Source organism: Diadema setosum, chromosome 5 (genome assembly GCF_964275005.1).
Source record: "Diadema setosum chromosome 5, eeDiaSeto1, whole genome shotgun sequence".
NCBI lineage: Eukaryota > Metazoa > Echinodermata > Echinoidea > Diadematoida > Diadematidae > Diadema > Diadema setosum.
The window spans coordinates 17,798,847-17,812,753 of NC_092689.1; the positions used below are offsets into that span (position 1 = coordinate 17,798,847).

Consider the following 13,907-nt stretch of genomic DNA (forward strand, 5'->3'; position numbering starts at 1 on the left):
AGACACTGACGCAAAAAGAAAAATCATGTGGAGGTGTTGATCTTTTTCACCTCTATGTCCTTTTGGTGTAAGAATATAATCCTGAGGTCCAACAAAACGAAGCATGTAATGTGTAGGGATGAATTTTGACCAGATTTGATCCCCAGAAAGCACAAGACCAATGAGCAAAATTCGGTCACGTGTCTGGGGTAACGTATCTGTGGTAACGTATATGGTCGATCATATTATTATGAGAGCGATATCTACCAAATATTTCTCACTTGTGCTAAACTTTAATGTTGAATCGATGCGTCATTCCGAGGAGTAATGTATAATATACAATTTGTCTGACATTGCAATATCTGTCGCAGTGGGTGGCGTGAAAAGTATGTCACGTATCTGTCCAAATAAAAGTGTCGAAAACCGATATTTCAAACATTGCACCGTATTCTCAAAAAAGAGCTGTTGCACAAAAAAGTTAAGTACTTGCAATGTATGAAGTATATCCTCAGGGTTTCATATACACAGGGTCATTGCATAGTCTTGTTATTTTCGCAATGCTGTAACACTAAAGAAACTGGTAACGTATCTGGCGGTGAACTTGGCGACAGGTTTCAAAAGGCTATAAAAAAAGAAGTTAATAAAAATCTTGGAACTTTTTGAGTATTGTGATTAGCACATATGATATGCTCATCGTCCATGAAAATGATATTTGGAAAGTGTGTTTGTGGACGGAGAGGAGCAATAAAACATAATACTGAAATAGCCGGCGACACTGCGTTTTGGGGGTCTTAACGAGGTTTAACAGCAAAATTTTATACAAAAAGGCAGACAACCGCATTTGATCGTGTTTATTTTTAACAAATAAAGTCCTCCTGATATATTATAAACATTTAAATAGTATCTAATAGGTTTCAGGGAACCGCAAACTGTCATGGAATGTCGGCGACACCAAAATTCCGTATTTGAACGCTTTTACTGAGAATGGGCCTAAAATGATCTGAGTGATGTCTGATGGTGATGATGAAAACTACGCTGGTATAAAAAGACAGCTTACTGCAAATGCTGAGCGTACTTGCCGTTCGTTTTATTTCACTTTCCCTCTTATTCTTCTTCCCCCTTACTCTTCTTTCCCCTCCAAAGAATGATAAAAAAAAGAAATTACATACACCTCACAACAAAAAGATCCACGATCTACCAACCTTCGTAAAGTTAAATCTAAATGTTCAATATCAGCACAGAATAAGGAGAAAACATGTCATGAATTACAATAAATTAGAGCGAAGAGATTGTGAAATACTGAATACGTGCGCGCAGTCTCTTCGGCTCGAAGAAACTTGACACCCACCCCGCTCCCCTTGTGGAAATTTCCACAAAAGCAGGTGCCACACCCAGGTGCGTGCCAGACGAAAGAATGCGCGCACTGGAATAAACAGCGTGTAAATATCTTGAAAATATCGATCTCGAGAAGAACCAGCTCAGTTGAATTAAAGGAATCATTGCAAAGATACCGTGATTCTACAATTCTATAGCCTTTCTTTTGGTGCATAGCAGGAAACATCAGTCGAATATGGTGTACTTAATCGAATATCTTATGTTCCCTGAACAATAAAAAAAGAATCGATTAATCAGTCAATTAAAAAGGCAATCACAGAAATACTTAAAAGGTCTCGTATGCCCAGACAAATTCACTATGAAGTAGGTCCAATGAGATGCAGTCATCACATGGTTAGACAGCAAAATCATGACAATTAATTTCAGTTCATGCTCATCATAACTGCATATTACTTTTCAAAGTTTTGGCTATCAACATTCGTTCGTAGGTGTTTTTTTTTTTTTTTGTTTTGCATGTTTTTCCTCGTGAAAGACGTAATGACTTCTTCGTATCGAATGTAAACTGCATGTTAAATACCGTAAACAAGCCATCAGCTCAGCTATGGCACATTCGATCCATCGAACTTGCAGTAACCTCTATAGGCAGGAGCACATGGCGCATTCCTTTAACTTGAAAGTACAACCACGTGTTTGCACATTGGCGCAACCACACACAGCGCGGCATTTTGCGATCATCGTTATAGCAGACTTTCCGATTCCAGTCAGGGTAAAAGAAATTGGAATACCGGTACTTTCGGAAAATACTGATGTTTAAAAAGCTTGAAAACAGCGCATGATTATGTTTTATAGTAAACAATAGTTGGAAACACCGAACAGAGTTTTGCATTCACTCACACAGAAGCTTTCTTGAGAAGATGAAAGCATCCCCCTTCCCTGCTAGATAGTGGAAGCTTCCATAACCAGCCCAGCAAGTTTCTGGAGGTACATACATGCACTTGTAGTCTTGTACACATGCATTGAGAGAAAGCAATCAATCACCGCTGAACATTGCGTAGTTTGGATTCTTTATCGTGCTAGTGACCAGCTCGATACTTCGGCATGTATCGTAATGTTATGTTAAAGAGCTTGTAGGCCTTATAAGTCGACAAGTTTAAATCAAAATGGCAAAAAAGAGGGAGGTGGAAAAAATACAGATTCTGGTGGAAAATATGGATTTTGGAGCTGCTGAGTACGGATTTGTGCTTCCAAAGGTTGGCAGCTCTGCTGATCAATCAACATGTGGCGTTACATAATTGTTTCTAACCCACACCTTGCAGCTAAAAAAAGAAGAACCGAGAAAGAAAGATAATAATTATGAACAGACCAGGGTAAGAAATTACACAAGGGAATGGGAGAGGGACCACACAAAACACCTACACACACACACGCAGGTGCACGGCAGGCACAGGCACAGGCACACACACACACACACACACACACACACACACACTGTGACTGTGCTAAAACCCGTTAGATACTAAGAACCAGGTATCTCCGGCTTGTGTCTGGAGAAATGCATGTTATATCTAAACGAAATCTTCTCCACCAGGTTAATACATGTACATGTAATAGACCTCTACTGCTGATTGTGACTGAGGGAAACGTGGCTCTCTAAAACTCAATTTGGCTCCCTAAAAAGGTCCCTGAGGAGCCCGGCTGGCTTCCTAGAAAAAAAGTTAAGGTCGAGCCCTGTACTGGACTCACAAAATCAATTAAGCAAAAATAAAATCATTGAATATTAAAACTACTCTCCCCAATTTTTCCTGGAAGCAAAGTCCTGTGAAAGAGAATACGACTTCTTCAGACTGAGTCAGAGTTTCCTGCAGTAATCCATATCTAGTCCTAATTTCATTTTCATTTCATTTATTATGTATTTTTTTCAATATGTTGTTTCTTCAGAACAGATAATAAGGGCAAGGAAAAGGCAACAACTACTTACATTGAGGATTTGAGGTGCATTCAAGAATGTCCGCTTAGATGGTTTCTATTGAGATAATGTAAATATCTAAAAAAATACCATGCAAATCATAACAAATTAGAGAACAGGTTTGTTTATTTGTCATATGCAAACATTTGTGTGCGCATGTTTCATCCACCTTCAAAATCTCTGCTATAATGCCTATAATTTTGCTCAGGTTTCATATTTGTGGCACAGCTCCAGATGAAGTAACCAGAGCCAATGCATACTTGTGTAAATGTTGTGTTTTCTAAGTTCTAATTCATCAAGGCAACATTAAGGCACAAAATTAAATCCCCGTAGTGGATGTGAAAACATTCTCAGAATTGAACAGTAAGTCCAGATGCAGTGATTTAATTTTGTGCTTTAATCAAATGAATTACATGTATGTCATACGTTTGAAAAATATCCATAGCCCAATTTCCAATCTAAATTTCTAGCATGAGAGAAAAACATGATGAGGGGCCTAGACCCAAGACTACATGGTTTTTAAGACTTCTATGCTCCTGTGCAGGCGAATAAATCACATTAGTCATTACATAAAGGCTTATCAACCTGCCTCATCTATCATGCAGATTAAAAACCTTGTCTATTGAAAAAGCCTTACAGGCAACCACCCTTACTTTTAACTTCACATGATGGGCATTCTAGCTGCAAGTGAATATCTTTGAATAATAAATTCGAAGCAAAGCCAGTGCTACCGAGTGCTTGGGATGGCAGGTTTCCTCTTTTGGCAAATGCATGTTTACGAACTCCAGATAACACATGATTCAGATATAATCACATTGCAATGCTCGCAATATTGGCATGTCAATCACACTCTGTTATCAACATCACATTTCAAGAGTAAACTCTATATTTTTATCAAAATGAATCTACTGAAAATGACTCTTTGAAAGAAACATATAGTGGAATCACTCCGTCTGGGTAAAATGTCATATGACAACTGTAACTGCCCTGTAATAAACTACAACCACTGTAAAATCACAGCGATTTCATGTGTATTGTATAAATATGTAATATACATAGTGTACATACAGTAAGCTTGGCTGCACCCCTCAGTGCACAGTTCTTTTAGAGTCACCTCTGACCATACCTTAGGTTTAATTTTTAACCAGAAACTCTCATGGCAAAGTATGTTTGTACAATGTATACTATCAAATGCAAACACTATCACTGCATCTGCACTGCATACAAATGCACTTCTACTCTGGTACGAAATAAATGTCACTTATAACTTCATACTTGTATGTTATGCTTCTTATTAAACTGGTTGAAGATACTTGGGTTGATACTGAAATCACGGTTGATACTGGTATGCAGTGCATTTTGTTGCCTTTCATGAAATCATATAAAAATACTGAAGAAAATATCACTTTCGTATTCATATCATGGCAATCATATTCTATGTTTAGCGAGCACTCAATAACAATTGAACTAAACACACTGTAACTTGTTGATTACTATGAATGACCAGTCTGTTTAGGAACCATAGTATCAATACACTCAGGTCTAACTGTTCTAGATCTGGAAGCTGCTGTTTACAAACAAAGCAGGCAAATCAGTCTCTTTCAAATCTGTGACGGGAGAAAAGTTAATCACCACTGCTAGCGATGAATTGCCCTTTAATAATCCTTCCGACCGGCGGAATTGATTAGCCTCCTGCACGGACTGATTTTCACCCTCTACTGGTTGGTAATCATCACCACCTAATGCAGACAGAGAGAAGGCATCCAGCTTGCCTTGATCCAAGATAGACAGTCATTCATCAAAGTGTTCTCGAGTCCCGGCTACCACCAAATCAGTTCACGTTTCAGCCATACCACAGCTTCTTTCTCTGCCGAGGTGCAAGAGGTACGAGAAATCTACTTCCTGCTCTTTGAAATACTACCACAAATCAGAAGTGGTAAACACGATTGAGAGAGAGAGAGAGAGGGAAAGAAAAAGACAGACAGATAGATTAGAGAGAGAGAGAGACAGAGAAAGAGCGTGTGTGTGTGTGATGGACAAAAAAATAAAGATTGATGGATAAACAGACAGTGAGATAAAAATAGATTTGCACATTCATCACATTAATTATTACAAATCCCTGCTAAGCCTTCCTTATATTGTACACAATCTCATCGCAGACACTGTTGCCAAACACCTCATATTTTCACTGTTTTCCGAGGTAAAGCACAATCTACCCCCTCCCATCCCCCCCCCCTAAAAAAAAAAGAGAAAAAGAAAAAGAAGATGTAGGAGGTGAGATTGCAATTTCTGTGGTAAAACATGATCCTGTGGATTACTGTTCATATCTTACTGTGTCACGACATCATTATCTAGAAGGATGTATGTATTTCTGTACCAATCTGCACACAAAGCACACAAATGGTTAAAGGACAAGTTCACCTTCATAAACATAAGGATTGAGAGAGTGCAGCAATATTAGTAGAACACATTAGTGAAAGTTTGAGGAAAATTGGACAATCGATGCAAAAGTTATGAATTTTTAAAATTTTTGTGTTGGAACCGCTGGATGAGGAGACTACTACAGCTTGTGAGTCATATGCGTACAACAGTATAAAGAAAATGTAAAGAAAAGTCAACATATTTTCTCTTTTTTTCGCGTAATAAAAGAGCACTTGATTTGCCTCTTTCTAAAGGCAGGGGGAATAATATTACCCATAACATATGTCAGTAATGAGTCAAGGGAATACTTTTTTCAAAAGATGAAATTTTGTGAAATTCTCTTTATATTTTCCTTTATATTGTTGTATGCCTGTGACATCATACACTGCAGTAGTCTTCTCATCCAGCGGTGACGGCACAAAAACTTCAAACATTCATAACTTTTGAATGGATTGACCGATTTTCCTCAAACTTTCAATGTGTTCTACAAATATTGCTACATTCTCTCAATCCTTACAGTATGTTAATGAAGGTGAACTTGTCCTTTAAAGAGGTAGAGGTATCTGGCAGCACTTTAATGTCAGTCATGTGCAGGACAAGAAAACTGACAAATTAACATTCCTCAGTCCTCTGTCACGTTGAAGAAGGGGGAAACAAAAAGTAAAATGCTCTAAAGCTTGAATTGGGACATTACAAACTCCAGATGTCGACTTCATCCCACTGCTGTAACTAACATCAACTCTATTCCATTTCCCCAACATCCCCCCTCTGTTTTATCCCCCCCCCCCCCCCCGACTCTTGACGTTACAACTGTCTAGCTGGGATATAGCTGTACATGTACATGTATCCCTGAAATGGTCCGTGCCAATGGTCAGGACGCTTCAATTCAAAGCCAAGAAATGCACGCCTCATCCGACATGCAGATGTGACATTAAATCTGTCTGATCAAATCAGAAAAGAGCTGTGTGCCTTAGTAGAAGCCCTGGTGTCATGGGGCAAAGCATGCAATAGGGAGGCTGGTCCGACTTGCACATATTCGGGAACCCCGGTAATGAATTGTGCACAGCTTTATCACTGATCTCTAAAAGCGTGAGTACACATACAGCTGAAGCATCTATACACTGGAGTCGAACATATTACTGATGAGAGTACGCGTCAATACACATATTCGCTGACACAAATTTTCTTTTCTAGCAGGCCTACATTATTTGTTTTCAAGCATACCCCTTTGGGGAGCCAGTAAAGATGGGTTCAATCTGGCCAACCTCCTCTCTCTATGCTACTGGGTCTTTAACCCCATGCCTCATTCTTGTGAAAAAAATACAATCCCTATAGAATTAGCACATGGCAGGCCCAGTTGCCAGTGGTAAAAGGGTTTAATTTGATGTCACATGGTTTTCACCACTAATACCAGTGAGTATGTACAGTACATGTATAATGCATTATTGACAGGCTCAACGTCATTTGGTTCAAACTAAACCAACTTCAAACACTGACATTATCACTAACACCAACAGCATTTGATCTCAGTGCTTTAAATGTGACTTTCACATGGAAAGGTAATGTTTTACCCTGTATCATCTCTTCTTTTAAAGAAAAAAAAAATTGAAGAAATTAATAATTTCTTCATTTTTAGTACTTGAATTGTGAATATTGGTGATAATCAAGATATCATAATCCCACAAGTGTATCTCAAGTAAGCATATTGGGCCAAGTAAACTAAACCGGATATTTTCAAACAACCTGCAATGGCAAGTGCTATCGAAACTCTATTCAAAGGTCAGAGAATTGAGCAATGGCCTTCAGCTCTACAGTGTATGTGACAATCGAATAAACGGGATATGCTGGTACAAAGTGAATGTATTTCTCCTACAAACTGAAAGACATTCTGCCCAATGAAAGGCAATAAATCACATCCCTATCTGGATGAACTTGAGATGATGTCATACACAGGCAGTTTGTCACAGGCCTCACTCCATAATGGCTCTAGTGCCCTTTGGGTGAGGTTCAAGGAAAGTGCCAGTTTTATTTGTCCCCATCCATTGGGACTTTGCCTTTATTGGAACTGTGGTTGGGTTTTTCATTATGTCAGCTGTATTGAGAGTGTTTGGGGTCAGAGGAGTCTAGAGTCGGGTTGAGAATGTGTTGGGGGGAACAGGCAGCGAGAGGAAGGTTTGCAAATCAAATCATGCAATTCTTTTCTCCGGGAATGCGATGATTGGTAGAGTAAGCAGAAAGGTACGGCTGATGCTATATTCCATGTGGTCCTGTTGACTTGGTGAACACTTTGTGAAATGTTACAGCATTTGAGCATATTCATGTCACCTTAGCGCGTGATTGGTCCCTGTTGTGTTCACATGGCCACATTGGGATAGGATTATGATATCTTGATTATTACCAATATTCACAGAAGTAAAAATGAAGAAATCAAAGAAGAGATGATGCAGGGTAAAACATTACCCTTCCATGTGAAAGTCACACTTAAAGCACTGACATCAAATGCTGGTATTGTTAGTGATAAATTCAATGTTTGAAGTTGGTTTAGTTTGAACCTATTGTCGTTGTGCCTGTCAATAATGCATTATACATGTACTGTACATACTCACTGGTATTAGTGGTGAAATATCCATGTGACATCAAATTAACCCTTTTACTACTGGCAACTGGGCCTGCCATGTGCTAATTCTATGGGGATATTTTTTTTTTTCTCACAAGAATGAGGCATGTGGTTAAAGACCCAGTAGCATACAGAGAGGAGGTTGGCCAGATTGAACCCATCTTTATTGGCTCCCCAGCAAGGTACACTTTGTACATACATTTGAAAACCACAAATAATGCAGGCCTCCTAGAAAAGAAAATTTGAGTCAGCGAATATGTGTATTGACGCGTACTCTCATCAGTAATATGTTCGACTCTAGTGTAGATGCTTCAGCTGTATGTGTACTCACGCTTTAATAGAGATCAGTGATAAAGCTGTGCACAATTCATTACCGGGATTCCCGAATATGTGCAAGTCGGACCAGCCTCCCTATTGCATTTATTGCCCCATGACACCAGGGCTTCTACTAAGGCACACAGCTCTTTTCTGATAATTGATCAGACAGATTTAATGTCACATCTGCATGTTGGATGAGGCATGCATTTCTTGGCTTTGAATTGAAGCGTCCTGACTTGGCTTTGAATTGAAGCGTCCTGACCCTGTAGTTTAAAATGTTATGCTTATGCCAATTATTGCTTCTTCTCAGCAAGCAATTTCCTCTGGTTCTCTAAAGATATCTCAGGAAACACAACTGGTACTGCAGGCCTATGCCACTCACATCATGCACACCAATGGGCAAACATTACAGAGAAGTCATGAATTAAATGTCATTGAAGTTAGCAATTTCTAAATATTCCTTTAGTACTCAAGATCTTATACATGCTGGTCCTGGTACTGTCAAGATCTAGATACCAGTATGCAAGGGAGACATTTTTTGCACAAAATGATTGTGATCTGATCATGAGACAACAATTTACTCTCCATTTTGTATTCCCTTTCACAAACATGAACTGCCAATCAGGAAATGCTCACAAATACATTGTACTTTCAAAGCACTGGTCTGTGTAAACATTGGGAGAAGAAATCTCAATTCAATGTCAACATCTGCACGCATTCTCATCTTGTAGAGTGCAGTGTGCACAGTTCAGTATCACAACTAAAACATGGGAGTCAGCAAACATACAGGGTAATTTTCCTTGCTCTGGTGGTTGGAGTTAGCTTTAGATGTAGGGTGTGTATGCTTTATGTGTGCTTGTGAATTTCAAACCAGCACATTGCATATATTGCGTATGTGCTACAATTGTATACATGTGTTTACGTGTGTCTGATTGTCTGTGTATGTGATACTGCAGGTGTGCTCTGTCGATTCACCATGTGAGTCATTGACCATTTATCCATTACTCACGACTTGTCATGCCACTCTTGTAATGCAATATATCTCAGAATAAGACTCTCAGGCGAAATATATGAGGAAAGAATTAACTTATTATGCTCTCACGCCACATAAAATCTGGTCAGCCTCAGGGAAGAGACAATTCTAAACAGGGGAAACACCGCCTAGTTTCCTCTTGGCAAAAACTTGAATAACAGGTGCACAGTGAACATATGACATTTTAATGACTGGGTGGCTATAAGATTTGTCATATGTACAACGTTGTAAACACACCAGGATAGGAAATGTCACTGCAAGAAGGTTGTAAGTCCAGAGACACATTCAGAGAAATGTTCTGTCAGATTATGTAATGCCAGGCTAAAGATTGATAATGACAATCTCACATTGTGTGCCATTTTTGACAGCAAAGCTACAGTATCAGTTATCATAACTCAGGCTCGTTATTAGAGGTCAAACATGACATCTAAGGGCCTTCTCCTCTCTGTGGTCACAATAACATGAGGATTTGTCATAGTCACACCAAATGAGTGATGTTCTTGAGGATGAATTCCATGCCCTCAGTGTAACAATATCTTGAAGATAGCAGGGGGCTTCTGCACTATACACCATTTTACTTAAGATGCATTTCTAAATGAAAAATTATATCATAACTCTATACTCATAACTATAACTCATAACTCTGTAAGTTGTGTTCAAAAAGACTTGATATACTTATACCACACAAATTTTAACCATAGCTTTATCTTGAATCAGTTTTAGTTTTTTTCTCAAATAACAGTTAAAACTAATCAGTAGGACTACACATTATATGCCTTTTTTCATGAATCACAAAGATACTATAAATTTTCAACTTTCTTTCTTGCATACTGCTATATACCAAAACTATAGCACCTTCTGTTTGATACATCTGGCTTTTACTGAGAGTTACAGCATGACGTAAATGTTACAGAATATCAAAGTAGGCACATTGTAAACTAAAAAAGAAAAAACTCACATTTTTTGGTAAGAAAAAAAGGTGTTCACATTCTTCATGGCATTTCGATAGTATCAGTGCAGGTACATGTACAGTTGTATAACTAAGATGAATGATGATTCACTCGTAGATTTTTTTAGAAGGCAGACACTTTGGTGAATATAACAAATTAATATAATTTGCCAGTAATTAATACCTACCCAGCCATCTTCAGATTGCTACTGACATTAATATGATAAATAACATACTGACATTAAACAAATCCAAACCCTCGCAAAATTTGTCTGGAAGTTTAAAGGATGTGTACAGTTCTGGTTGAGGTGAGGATTTAATAGCTTCTAACAATTTGCGAGATATTCAGAAACCACTCTATGAGATGTCAAAGAGCATGCAATTCTGACAGGTATCAAAAGTTTATTTCATGAAAATCAGTTTTGAAATGGCTGAGATATCCAAAAACAAGGTGAACCAGAGAGATCCTAATAAAAGGCATGGCCTGTCGCCTTTTATTAATATTATTATCATTCTTTTTTTTTTTTTTTTTTTTGGGGGGGGGGGATATCTCAGCCATTTGAAAACCAATTTTCATTACAATGAATCCTTCCTAAATTTACATGCTCTTTCATATTTCATAAGAAGTTTCTCATTATCTCACTTAGGAATGTTCAAAACATGAATTCCCACCTCAGCCAGTACTGTACAGTCCCTTTAAATAAACATCAACCGATCTCTTGCTTTCATCATATATTACGGATTGATTTTTTTTAAAGTCATTTAATGGCATTTTTTTTCTATGATGACCCCTAATGCCAATGGTGTTAGCTGGAGAATGAACAAGTTTTTAAAAAAAATCCCCCCTAACAAACAAATAAAACAATTACATGTAACCAAGGCCTACCTACACTACGAATCTCTGGACCATATAAATTTTTATTGATTTTGACCCTAATAATATGCAATCTTTTTCTTTCTTTCTTTTCATTTACGTCACTGAAAGCTCCATGTTTTATACATAATACTACTGAGAACTGTGTGAACTGCTCAAATCAGTTTGAGAGCAAATTTCCTCAGAAAATCATCATACAAATATTATACAAGTATGGTTGGACCTACTACTAATCGACCGCCTAATGTTTATTTGCTTGATAAGAATATTTAACACTGAAATTCACGTTAAAAACTTGACCTACATGATTGAGAAAATCCAGCTCTATCAAACGCCGTTGTTCCCTTTTCGATTCGAAGTTTCAGTGCAAAAATATCGCCGACGAACTTGCGTGGCCTCGTTTCAGCTCCCCGCGGTAAATCGCATTATTAGGATCGACCGCTGTTTTTGCATTGACAATGCACGCAAACCGAGTTGTATTGAACACCGTGTTGTACGAAGCTTTTTAGAAGCCTTTTAGAAACTTCCATAGACATTACATTGTGCTGTCATTACGATTCGGTGAAAATATTCATTCAAAATTTTGTCCTTGATTAAAACCATTAATGAACAGTGAATTATCGCGTTTTCCCACACCATCCTCATGTACATTCAAAGCCAATCCATTTTTATGTGCTTTGCGCGCAGAGAAGTGCGTACTAAGTGTTCAGTGCGCGAATTATACGCGGTCGGTTTCAATAAGGGTGGTCGATATGTAGTAGGGCTACCATACATCATGAATACAGAATAGCAACTTCTCCTTCAAAGACAGTCACAATGGTCACAAATCGGGACACAATGCATGATGTAGGCCCTATAGAACATTAACGTTAGAACTATTAAACCTGGAATCAATATTCACATTTTCATTCCTGTACATAACATCCATTTACATGAAAACACAGAAACCGATAAAGATACGCGAAAGCTTTTTATAGATCTACCGGTGCAATTTCTTTGTTTATACTGGTCAACCGCACACATACCGCATAACATGTGTGCTGGCCAACACGACGCTCAACGGAGCAGGCATTTACTGTCAACACTAGGCCGCCACTGTCCCGTGACGGCTCGTGTGGTCTTCGTACAGGTACTCACCCGAAATCCCTGAACCGTGAGCTCCACGCAGAATGTGTCATCTTCTTTGGTTACGATGTTCAGATATACTATATCATCACTCGCTGGTAATTTGGACGATATTTCCACGTGCTTCACAGCGAAAGACACTTCTTGAACAGCCGCCTCAGCCTCTATTTTCATCAATTTAATGTCACTTTCGTTGAGGGAACTCTCGTTATCGTGAGCCATTTTGCTGAAGTGATACAAAGTTATGGAACGCCAAATTTGTGTGGTGTTTTGGTGTGCGCCTGCATGTAATGCATGAGGCAAAGATGTTCTGCAAGCGAACGCGTGCTGCATTCAAGCATGATTCAAGTATCCGTGTACGCGTGCGCGTGCGTACCGCTTCTTCATGAGCAGCTGATGAGAGTGCAGTGTACAAGACATACTCTGTTTCATTTCAAGCTGTTCGTAAAGTTACGAAGAGTTTACAACTTACGATCAGCTGACAATGATCAGTTCTAATGTGCTATACTTAGGCCTATCAGAATTTCCACTATTCAGCAAAAGAACTGATCACCAGTCGCTCTAAGTCGTTCGTAGGGCTTTTACGAGCAGCTTTATGAACCCCCCGGGCCCCGTTGCTAGTAGAAACTTTGGGCACTCTTTCATCAAAGTTTTCAGCATTAAAAAGTTTCTCATTCTCTGACAAAATCAGTTAAATCCTTGGTTTTGATTGGCTGAAAAACTCTGGTCACTGATTGATTACTATTGCAATGGTCAGAGAATGACAACTTGTTGGTGCTGCCAACTTTCATGAAACGGTGCCCTTGTCAGTAAAATAGATGTGAAAAGAGATGGGAAAGAATTGAGAGGAGGACGAGGGGAAAGAGAGGAAATAGTGAATGAAAAGGAAGAGGAGAGAATGGAGAGTGTGGGGGAAAAAGAGGCCATGAAGAAGGAGATGGAAGGGAAGAGCAGCGGGGAAGATAATGGGGAATTGACAAAGGAGGTTAGCCAGAAGACGGAGACGAGAAGGGGTGTGAGAGTCACTGGGCGGAGACTCTCTCTAGAGATATAGGGAGTGGGAGGGGAAAGAAGGGAGGAGACAGACGATAAACAAGGAGCTGGAGGCCTGGAAGAGGGCGGCGGAGGGTAAAGGGATGGAGAAACAAGGATGGGAGATGTTATTTAGATGCCCCGAGCAGAGGCAACGGATACCATGATGAAGATGGGATTGGGAAGGGAATGAGGATCGAGGAGGAGGGAATTGGATTTGTGACGGGTGGGGAAAGTAGGTAGGAGGGGATTACTATG

General features: G+C 39.1%; 1 protein-coding gene across 1 annotated transcript in view; it reads right to left on the reverse strand.

Moving 5' to 3' along the window:
- The window catches only part of LOC140229160 (GSK3B-interacting protein-like), a 31,247-nt gene extending 18,408 nt beyond the window's left edge, over positions 1-12,839 (reverse strand). Inside the window, exon 1 of the mRNA XM_072309426.1 lies at positions 12,630-12,839. Within this exon, the coding sequence (XP_072165527.1) occupies positions 12,630-12,839 (210 nt within the window). The remainder of the gene's footprint in view (positions 1-12,629) is intronic.
- Between the last annotated feature and the right edge of the window lie 1,068 nt (positions 12,840-13,907).